Source organism: Aricia agestis, chromosome Z (assembly GCF_905147365.1).
Source record: "Aricia agestis chromosome Z, ilAriAges1.1, whole genome shotgun sequence".
NCBI lineage: Eukaryota > Metazoa > Arthropoda > Insecta > Lepidoptera > Lycaenidae > Aricia > Aricia agestis.
The window spans coordinates 27,645,079-27,656,751 of NC_056428.1; the positions used below are offsets into that span (position 1 = coordinate 27,645,079).

Sequence of the window (11,673 nt, forward strand, 5' to 3'; positions counted from 1 at the left end):
AACTACTTAGGTCCCCGATTTGCATAGGAATCAACTTCTCTGATAGTACCTCCCTGCATTTTATCTCTAGGGTCTATCGTTACTATTGTGACAGTTATATCGTACCTATTTTATTTCCGTATGGATATTGCCACATAACTAATTTACTGCTATTCTAATAAAACATCCCATCAATTGCACATAGAACTTTGACATCAATAAATGCATATTATTATGTTATACGGAACTAAAACCTCCATATTAGCATTTTCACATTATCCTAAACAATATCGGATCATGTTAAAACGCTAAATTATTCACAAAATATATGAACGATTGATTAGTATTCAAATTTAATTGTTCTAAAGTCTACACCTACAACAACGATTGTTACCGGGTGTAAATGCAAAATAGCTGTCTTTTAAAGTCTTGTAGGTTGGGCTAGTCAATTGTTTAAATATTTTATGTATAAGGAGGTAAATGTTCACAACAGCAAACACGAATACTGTAAATGTTTGATTAAATATTATATAGAATGTGAATCATATTATCTTCTCATCATTTGAATTACAAGTCTTCCATTATAGCTGCAAAATGTTCTTCGGGTAGCGGCGTACAATGCGTCGATCTGTAGTCTCGCATATACTTAGATATCTGAAAAAAAAGTAATAGCGTCCTGATTTCATCTTCTACTGGCGGACTTTTTTGACAGTAGGTCATTCCGCTAGAAACGACCTTCAACAATAATTATTAAAATGTGGCATATTTTGTTACATTTTTAAATGTAATAACATAAGAATAATATGTGTTTTTACTAACAAAACAACCTTTATCGGTAAAAAATGGAATTTGAATAATTTAGAAGATTTTGATATAATATTAACATCTAATGGCCGATTTACACGGGTAACTAAAGCCGCACGACCGTCTAAATGGCAATTCGACTACGCCGCATGCGGCTAAAGTCGTAAGCCCCAAAGTCGTGAGGCCAATTGCCGCATGCGGCTGGTGGCTAAAATCGACCGTACAAACGCTCAGTCGCAAGCGATCGCTTGCTGCGAATACTAAGTGTTGACTGGTGACTTGCCGGGTGACTAAAATCGACCCGTTAGTCACCCGTGTAAATCGACCATAAGGGACGCGATGTTTTTTATAGCAATACGTCGAAATCGTTTGTATAAATTACGATATTCAATTAGTCCAATCAGTATAGTAAGTTCACCTCGGAATTCGAGATACCCAGCTGAAAGTCTGTAAATATACAAACTATTGGCACCCTAAATGTCTCAAAACCTACATAAGGTAGGGTATGCGCAACTATTAAATTTCAAGGTCAAAAGGGCACAAAATTTTGTTTCGGTCACTTTTTTTTAAATATTTACAAACATAGGAAATGAAATATTTACAAAAAAGTGCAAAAACCGATTTTTGTGACCTTTTGACCTTGAAATTTAATAGTTGCGCACACCCTACCCATATTATGTAGGTTTTGAGACAACATTTAGGGTGCCAATATACAATAAATATTGGTTAACTTACAGCTGGGTTTCTCGAATTCCGAGGTTCTTACTTATTTTAAGCCTAAATTGACTGGACCAAATCGTTTTTAGTGATTTCGACGATCAATTCTGTCAGGCTGATTATTAAAAAAAAACTAAAATTTGATGCAGTTTTAGTACAAACTTACTAGTGATCTATACTTCACTATCACTAAATATTATAAAACAAAGTCGCTTTTTTTCCCGCAGGTCTCTTTGTTCCCATTTAATCTTTAAAACTACGCAACGGATTTTGATGCGGTTTTCTTTAATAGATAAAGTGATTGAAGAGGAAGGTTTATAAGTATAATAACATTAATTAAATAGTGGAGAAATACTGTTAATTTTGGGGTTTCTAATGTGATATCGTAAATAATTACTTTTTTTTTTCGCTTACATTGCAAACGCAGGCTGAACCCTACGAGATTTGTCAAAATAATGTACTAAGTACATGCCTATCTCTTATGGATATCCCACAATAACGTTTTTTGTAATTTATTTTACTTTTAACTTCAAATAATGTCTAATTTTCGAAGCGATTTTAACCAATACGGCAATAACCCTTATTCAATTAAATACTTTAAATACATTAATGATTTAATATAGATCTATATGGCCCTTTACAGTATATGATTTAAATGAATATTTTCGAAGATATTACAGATTTCAAAATTGCGGGCCACGGGTAGTAATGAATATACTTAATTAAAAACTACTGAATCGTTTTTGATCATTAATTCTTCAGTGAGAGGCATAGGCTATAATCTATACTAATATTATAAATGCGAAAGTATCTCTGTCTGTCTGTCTGTCTGTCTGTCTCGCTTTCACGCCAAAACTACCGAACCGATTGTAATGAAATTTTGTATACAGATAGTCCAAAGCCTGAGAAAGGACATAGGCTACTTTTTTTACTGGAAAAAAGGGTTGTAAGGGGGTGAAAATACGATTTTTTTTTTCAAATTAAGTTAGTTCCAAAAATTCATACTAGATGGCGCCGTGCGTCTCTTACATCGCGCTAACGCTTGCCCAACATCTTTCTATAAGAGGTGGTATCATACACTTATTTTTTTTTTTTTTTTTTCGATTGTTATTTCTATTTTACGTTACTTAATAAGTCAGTACTTTATATTATATACAGTGACGTAACCTTAAACCTATCAATGATAAATTGTTTATGGGTAAAGTTGTGTAATTGGGGGGCTAAATAAGCTTTAAAATTTGGCATAAAATATAAAGTTTAATTAAAAAAAATGAAATATTATGTGCACACTGCACAGCTGTTTTGATTTAAGGGGTACCAGGGTTTTTTTTATAAAAGCTTTTGACACCAATTTTGTTGACATCGCGCGCTATAAACTGAAGTCCACGCGGACGAAGTCGCGGGCAACAGCTAGTATATAATATATAATATTATAAAGCGGAAGAGTTTGTTTGTTTGTTTGAACGCGCTAATCTCAAAAACTACTGATCCGATTTGAAAAATTCTTTTAGTGATAGCCCATTTATCGAGGAAGGCTATAGGCTATATTTTATTACGCTGTCTTAGCGTAATAGGAGCGAAGAAATAGAGGAAAATGTGGAAAAAACGGGGGAAATTATTTGAAATTGCTTATTATCTTAAGAACTACTAGAGCAATTTCTATGTTATTTGGTATACATGAAGAATAGATCACGTGAAGGGACATAAGCTATTTTTTTGCGGAAAAATGTACAGTCTCCCAGAAATTCCTAAATTATGCGGGCGAAGCCGTGCGGAACATCTAGTATTATATTATATTCAATGTCAAAAATGTAAAAATTTGTTAGAGTTCACCTTTAAGATATTTGAAAATTTTGATGTTGCACCCGCGTGAAATGGTCAATCCTAGTACTTATTACTATAATTAATTGTATCCTGTTACTAACAGTGCTTCTTTGTTTTAGCTTATTTTGAAATATTGCCTATATTTTAAAACGATCACAATAACCAGTATTCACATATGAACTCGTCACAGTTCTTACTTCTTAAGTAGGGTGGGTCGATTTGGTTGCACCCGCGATAGCACTTACTCTTCATATATTAAAATAGCATTTACTCTTCATCGAAGGTAAGGTAGATTTTCAGAACTAAATAACCTCCTAAAGTGACTGCGACCGATTAAACTAGTTGCTAGTCGTTCTTACCTGTATAGGGCCAACCTGCCTAGCATACGCCAACGAGATATCTCGTGGATATATATATATATATATATATATATATATATATATATATATATATATATATATATCTCTTTTTTTATGACAAAATTCTGGCTGCCGTTGGCGTTTATTATTATGCCACATACTACTGCCACAGAAATATAGGTACAACAATTGCCGTATCAAATATGGTAAGTGGTGCACTTACCATTTTCATGACGTTCTTGTCTTCCTCTCGAAGGTCTCCGCGCATCATTACAATACGTTGCTGGTCAGACAGTATGACGTATCTTAAAAACAAGTCGTATGTAGCTTGATTTCCAGTGGCCGCTGTGTACTCGGGGTGGCGCGATTCAATAATTTTGAGGAGCAGATTGTTGCAACGATTCGAAGCTAGCTGAGCCGGTCTAAAATCAAAGAATACAAAAAATATATATAAAGGGTTTTCAAATAGGGACTTGACAATTTTGAATTTAGTTTGGGGACGTTTCACTGTCAGTTTATATACAGTAGACACATAGGTAGATATAACATTTTCATCATGGTGAAGTACACGAACGAACAGCGTCTGCAAATCTTAAAAATTTAGTACAGAAATTCGGAGTCGGTGGCCGCTACTTTAAGAGCGTTCACTCCGATTTTCTATCGTAATTCTCGCCCTAGTAGACAGGCAGATTGGCCATGATGGTGGATTATTTTGGCCCGAATTGGAAGATATGGACTTGGACAGCATGAGGTTTTAAAAGGACGGCGCCACAAGCCACACAGCACACGTTACAATCTCAGATAAAAATCGGCCAAGTGCGAATTAGACTCGCGCACGAAGGGTTCCGTTATCCGTACCATTATAGAGCAAAAATAGGTAAAAAATGTGTTTTTTGTATGGGAGACCCCTTAATTATTTTTTTACTAAAATTTTATTGTTAATTATTAAAGTATAAATACAACTGAGTATTTTGAGAACATTTCAAGTGCCTACCTATTGCCATTATTGATATCGAACAAAAAATAGCAAAAAAAATATGTTTGTTGTATGGGAGCCTCCCTTAAATATTTAATTTATGTTTATGTTTTTAGTATTTGTTGTTAAAGTGGCAACAGATATACATAATCTGTGCAGAAATCGAGCTATAGCGGTTCTTGAGATACAGCCTGGAGATAGACAGACGGACAGACAGACATCGAATTCTCAGTAATAGGGTCCCGTTTTTACCCTTTGCCTTTGGGTACAGAACCCTAACCAGTCGATAGACATTTAACATGTTGAAGTGTGAAGAATTAAAAAGAAAAGTAAAATGTAGCCTATGTGTGAATCCAGGATGTCAGCTAATTCCATGCCAAATTTAGTATGATTACTATGATTTAAGTGGAAGGTTCTTACCTCAAGGATATAATTTCATCTTCAGTTCTGCGCACCAAGTGGACGGGCCCGTCATACTTCTCCAACAGATCAGCGATGTTCAAGTCTACGAAGGATCTCACCACTTCCTCGACGAGCAATGACCAGGACTTTGGCATTTGATTTTTGGCCAGGGGCAGTAAGTCGTCAAAAGATGCATCCATAATCTAAAACAATAAAAAAAACAATATTTTTACTCCTAAAACCACATCTGGTTTAATGGATGGATCACATGTAATCAGTTTTCAACATACCAAGCCTCTAATGCGTGGGTAGTGGACCGCTGCCCAGGCGGAACAATATCCTCCAATACTCCAACCGAACATCACAATGTTCTCAACGTCAAATCCGAGGTCATGTATAGCATACTGGACCACTGCATCAATAGCTCTTTCCTCTTGGCGAGGAAAAGGCTGACCCTGCAACAAGCATTATGTTATGAGATCGACTCTTCGATCGACCAAGCATATACGCTACGCACACGGCACAAACTTAAGGGGAGGTTATTCCTAAATTAGCAGGTCGATGTCTGTCACGTGGACGCTCGCCGCGTCCGTGATAGGGCGAAATAGGAGAAAAAACCTTTTTACTTAGATAAAAAATAGTATAACTAAACATGTATCCGTACATTTCCCTGTAAAATTTTAATAGTAATCGAACTATGCAAATTATTTTTTTATTGAGTCCCTGTAAGTTCTATAAAACTCAAAATGTTTTTAAAATCGAGGTTGTTTCGGATTTTTTTTTATCGAGTAAAATTGTCTGTATTGTGTTTCTAACCATAAAAGTCACTTAACTTAAAAGATGTATCTATACATGTATATATTTTTCAGTTTTTTTTAATGACGCTTTCTTTAAAAATTACTCATTGTAGAAACATGCATTTGGAATAACCTACCTTTAAGTTATCTCGGTGAAACTGGGGAGAGCAATAAGATTGGACAATATTTACCAATAACATGCTATTTTAAAGAACTTGAGTCATAGGCACTCATGGTGGACGTAATTTGGTCGCGTTCTGTCAAACCCAGCCGACACATCACGACTTACATTAAATTGAAATAATCCGACTAAATGACGTACGTCCGCCATCAGAATCAATTTATTCGATGGTACAAAAGCTACCACTCACGTGTCTGGTCACGATTCACTAATACCGACCAAAAGTGACCTTTTGGTCACTTTTGGTCGGTATTAGTTCGAAAATTTAGTTCAAAAAGACAGTGTTCGATTTTAATCGAACACTGTCTTTTTATTTTTTTCTGTGCTATCTTGTAGATGTGCAACTATATTAATAGAAATGTTAATGTGAAATACGTGGGAAAGCCATGCCTCGGCATGAATGGGCCGGCTCGACCGGAGAAATACCACGTTCTCACAGAAAACCGGCGTGAAACAGCGCTTGCGCTGTGTTTCGCCGAGTTTACCAGAGGCCCAATCCCCTACCCAAATCCCTTCCCTACCCTACCCTATTCCCTTCCCTTCCCATCCCTAGCCTCCCCTATTACCCTATTCCCTCTTAAAAGACCGGCAACGCACCCGCAGCTCTTCTGATGCTGCGAGTGTCCATGGGCGACGGAAGTTGCTTTTTCATAAAAATAAAAAAAAAGTAGTAAAAGTATCTTACAGTGCTGCCGCCAAATCCGGGATGATTCCAGCCCAGGGTTGAGTATCCAGCCTTAATCGGTGTCGACATTATACCAATTTCGTAGAATCCAGAATTCCCTTCAGAGCATATAACCAGTATTCTACTTTGTGGATTTTTCTCTTTCCTTTGATCGACGAACATCGTCTCGATACAGTTTCCGTCGGCCGTGATTATTTTAGCTCGTTTTCCGCCATGACCTTCTACAAGTTGTGTCCTTCCTTCAAAAAGATGTGGCCCTACAATTGAAACAATTTGAAATGAATTATAAGAGAGATTGCTTTTCAAAAAATAAAAAAAAATAAAAATACCTATTTACATGTAACTTACTTATAAGTATATTATTTGCCAACCTAAAGATTATAGATAAAAACGATTATATACAACATGACTGGTGTGACATGTTCCATACTTAAGGAGTACTTAAGTACCATACTACATTATAATTGTGTAATAAAATTAGGTACTCAATTTTTGACCAAATTTCCCTTTAAATAAATGAGTCATGGACATAAGTAAGTCATGCTGTATAATATATTAAATCTATAATATATAAATTAAAAAAAAAAGTAGACCAATACATGAAGTATCCATAACTGATGTCATACATAATATGTCATTCTAGATGACGCCCGCAAATCCGTTACCCCGAAAGTAGTTTATCGCTTGGGAACTGTACCTTTTTCGGGATAAAAAGTATCATATGTCCTTTCCCAAGGCTCAAAGTATCTCCATACCAAATTCAGCATAATCGGTTCAGTGGTTTGGGCGTGAACAAGTAACAGACAGACAGACACACTTTCGCATTTATAATAATATTAGTATGGATTATGAAAACATATATGAGTTTTAACTTACACAGCATGTTGTAAATAAAACCAAGGGACCCTGGATATATGAGTCGCAGTGCAAAGGTATGGGTTGCAATGTATGCCAACAGTTGAATTGTGGTTCTTTTGATCACCGTCATGTGTGGATGAGCACATTTGCCAAAAGGTTTGTTTTCAATCCATGTTGAGCTACAATATGAGCGAAAATAATGTGAAATACAATGACTGCCTATAATTATGTAATAAACAAAAAATATTGTACTTTCTCAGTTTTTTTTTGTCCCTTGTACTCTTTTATAATAAGGTTTCACAACACAGAAGGTAAATAAAAATTGTTGTATTTAATTCAGCTGAAATAGTATAATACCTTAATATTTGTGGCATAGAGAAGGTTGCGGGCCAAGCATCAAAGTCAAAATCATATTTTCTCAAATCTTGCAAATAAGATGGAGTATCAACTGTTGGTTTAGTGTAATCATTAATGAACTCAACATATTGAGGGTTGCAAGCTCTCCCGATACCTCTTATAATGAATGAAAGTACCAGCAAAGATCCAATGCTGCTGAACGCTTTCATATAGAATACCGACTCGTCATATGTAAGTAAACCTCTCTTAGAAATGTACATACAGATAAATGGTGAACAATAGAGAGTTATATTAAAGATAGTTTGAGCCTGAAATAAAAAGTTAAAGATATTATTCAATACAATTTAAAAACAAATAAACATGTTTACTGCACATAAATAAATATTCTCTAAAAGTTTAAGGCAATCATTGCTTTTCTATACTAGAATCTGCTGCAAGCCATCAGGAATTTAAATTGGAATATACACTGGAAAAAGAGTACAAGCAAATTTGTTCAATGGTGCTTTAGTACTTTTGTTTAGAAAGGCCTACGAATAATAAAAACTAAGGAAGAGTAACTGTGTCAAAAAATTGTCCATGAGCCTACAAAATGTGACCCGAATACATACTTTAAATTAATATGCAGCATGTATTCGGTACATTACATACATAAAATTTTGTGTAAATATAGAAGTGACAATGAATGTCAACAGCTTTATTCCATAAATTTGAGTGTGTTTCGTTGCTATTGCCATATTTTAGTGTGCAAAAATGAACCAAATTCAAAACGGTTGAAGTATGGGGGGTTACGTTTCCTTAGTTTTTATTATTCGTAGAGAAAGGCATATTATTCTATACTATTTTTATCCTGATGGTATTATCTTTTGACATTTTTTAACAAAAGTTCTCATAAACCAAAACAATCATAAAATAACAAAATATAATACATCATAGTACAAAAATACAAACTTTGAAGCACAAGAGATAGTATTTATAAGCTGTGGAGTGTGGGCATATAAAATCAATATACTGTACTTACCTATTTTTATACCCAATAAAACTGATTACTTTAAAATGGAGTAAAAATTTGCATTAGCAAAAGTTGCTCACTAAACCGCTAAGAAAGTAGCTTAGACGGTGTATAAGAATAATATTATTATTGACTTACCGATGTAATGATTTGATTTGCATACTTCTCCAGACTTGAGGGATTGTAGGCCTAAAAATAAAAAACTTTCGGATCTAATATTTCCAACACTATGTAATAGTAGGATAGCTATACGATACGTTAAAAACTTTATCTTAAATTCAATTTTATACGTACATCAGCTAATCCATAAATTTTATACAGGCGAGGTGAAAATAAACACTGTAACGTTAATTTAATCATTTTTATCTGTATATGCTTAATTTCACCACAAATCTACTGATAATATAAATGTATCGATAATACTTGTTAGTAATTCGATTATAGAGCAAATTTCTAATAAAAATCAAATGAATTCGAAAGAAATTCACTTCATAATTTCCAATACCACATTTTATTTTTCAACTTTTCACAGAGATGATTTTTTTTTTTGCGCCCAAGGCGCTGGCTATTAGGGTGACCATATATTTTTTTAATTTATTGGGAGCTGGAAACGAGTCCTTTGCTCCAAACCATATTTGAAATACAGATCCTGCCAAACTTTAGTCAAAAAACGGCCAAATCCTGCCAAAGCCTGTAGTAAAAAATGCCTAAATCCTGCCATCTTTATTTACTGTTGTTTAAAATAAGAAAAGTAAAAATAGGTACACATAATATAATAATATATTGCATTTTTTATATGATTAAACATTCGCATCGTCTTCTTCCATTTCTTCATCTTTATACATAGATTTGTTTATGCGATTCAAATTTTATTTTGTAGGTTTGAAGGCAAATTTGCAATCATATATTTATTAGTAAGGGGGTATGTGTTTAGCTGTTGCCATTATTGATTATGAGCAAAAAAATCACGTTTGTTGTATGGAAGCCCCCCTTGAATATTACTTTTATATTGATTTTAGTATTTGTTGCTCCGGTTGCTTGGTTTAGCGGTACAAGAAATACACAATCTGTGAAAATTTCAGAACTCTAGCTATAGCGGTTCTTGAGATACAGCCTGGAGACAGACAGACAGACAGACAGACATCGAAGTCTCATGAACAGGGTCCCGTTTTTACCCTTTGGGTACGGAACCCTAAAAACGGTTCCGAGTTTTTGTATTGATTTGGGAGAACATTCTTTCGCATGAAGCGTTGGTAAGCATAACAATCTCTTTGAAACATTTAAAATTATACTGTCTATTTCGCATTCAGCCTATTGCACCCCAAAAATTATCTACACTTAAAACAGAATTTGAAAGAAAGAAAGAAAATAAATTTATTTGATAATATTAATTTGAATTACTACCACGGGCGAGTACCACCAGATTCTAATAAATCACTCACTTCTTTGATGCAAAAATAACATTTATTTTTCATACCCCAATCCTGCCAAAACCTGCCAAGTTTTAAAACGTCAACCGATCATGCCACAGGCCAAAATAAGACAAGGCAAGAAAATGGCAGGAACCTACCACATATAGTCACCCTGCTGGCTATAGTCTTTCGACCATACCGCCTTCACAGACTTTACTAGTACTACCTGCCCTGCCGGCCCTGCTCCGGAGCAGCTCCAAAGATATTTTAAGTAGTCAACTAAAATATTTTAACTTATGGCTTTATACTTACTGAACTTGCTACTAATTGCTACTAAATTTTGTGTTTGTACATGCAATTAATAACTTAAAATTAAGTTAACTACTTATCAACTTAATACGTGTACGGTGTAAACCAGCCATTAGTTCTTAAAAATATATTGTCATCTATTGTTGGGGTTTGTACCTAAGATAGTTTAAGCTTGTGGCGGTACCCACAAGTCGGTATACATACGTAATACGACAGCTGAAATATCACGTGGGCTCCAGCATGACCGAGCATAACACCTCGCTCGGTCGGAAGGTCTTCCTTGATTGATTAATGATTAATATCAATAGGTATCTACTTATTACGTGTAAACCAGCCATCCCCGAATCTTTTTTTTTTAGGCGGGGCAAAAACTGAAAAATGCCGCCCGACCTATAAACGTTTATTTTCACCTTTATCATCCATATCATTTCAGCTATCAATATGTAGGATATAATATTATATATTTTAACAGGGTAGGGTTTAAAAGCGAGCGGGAGCCGGGTGCGTATTTTGAACTATGCTACGCGCCTCGCGAATAATAAATGTTCGTGCAGCACGTCTCACTCCGCGCTCAGGGTATCGGTCAAGTTGATATGGCCATGAAATGCTATACTTGTGCTATTATTTATTACATGGTCAAAGTGAAATAAATGATGAGTTGTCCATTGGTCCGTGAAGTGTGAATTTGGCCGCCCCCTGAATTTGCCGCCCGGGGCATAGGCCCCGCCTTGCCCCCCCCTATATCCGGGGCTGAAACCAGCCATAAGTGAATGCGGTGTTGTCGCAAGTCGCAGAAATCATCACTCGTGAGATTTTAACCTCCGGTAGCAAACGACCATAAAGTTAATATACCTAGCGGAATAGAGCAACAATCTCGAGCTGTCCTTTGACAGCTCGAAATTGTTGTTCTATTCCTACCTACCGAAATTGGTTTCACCTGTGTGTAAAAATATGTGTACGTATACACTTACACAAGTATGATTGAACATAATTTCTATGAGATT

General features: G+C 35.2%; 1 protein-coding gene across 1 annotated transcript; it reads right to left on the minus strand.

The window, feature by feature from the left end:
- Positions 1 to 9,455, minus strand: LOC121738371 (phosphatidylserine lipase ABHD16A). The gene is made up of 9 exons (XM_042130369.1): positions 9,243 to 9,455; positions 9,087 to 9,137; positions 7,940 to 8,247; positions 7,601 to 7,761; positions 6,725 to 6,981; positions 5,352 to 5,516; positions 5,080 to 5,264; positions 3,907 to 4,105; positions 1 to 633 (listed from the first exon to the last, which is right to left on the minus strand). The coding sequence occupies exons 1-9, from the start codon at positions 9,306 to 9,308 to the stop codon at positions 547 to 549; spliced, it is 1,479 nt and encodes a 492-aa protein (XP_041986303.1). The 5' UTR covers positions 9,309 to 9,455; the 3' UTR covers positions 1 to 546.
- Between the last annotated feature and the right edge of the window lie 2,218 nt (positions 9,456 to 11,673).

What these genes read in the sequence shown, in the direction of transcription:
- LOC121738371 (XM_042130369.1), bottom strand. Translation starts at nt 9,308, where the DNA reads ATGATTAAATTAACGTTACAGTGTTTATTTTCACCTCGCCTGTATAAA. An exon ending in CCGGATTTGGCGGCAGCACT is followed by an intron (nt 5,517 to 6,724) that starts GTAAGATACTTT and finishes TGCTTGTTGCAG; the next exon opens with GGTCAGCCTTTTCCTCGCCA. An exon ending in ACAAGAACGTCATGAAAATG is followed by an intron (nt 634 to 3,906) that starts GTAAGTGCACCA and finishes CTTTTTTTTCAG; the next exon opens with ATATCTAAGTATATGCGAGA.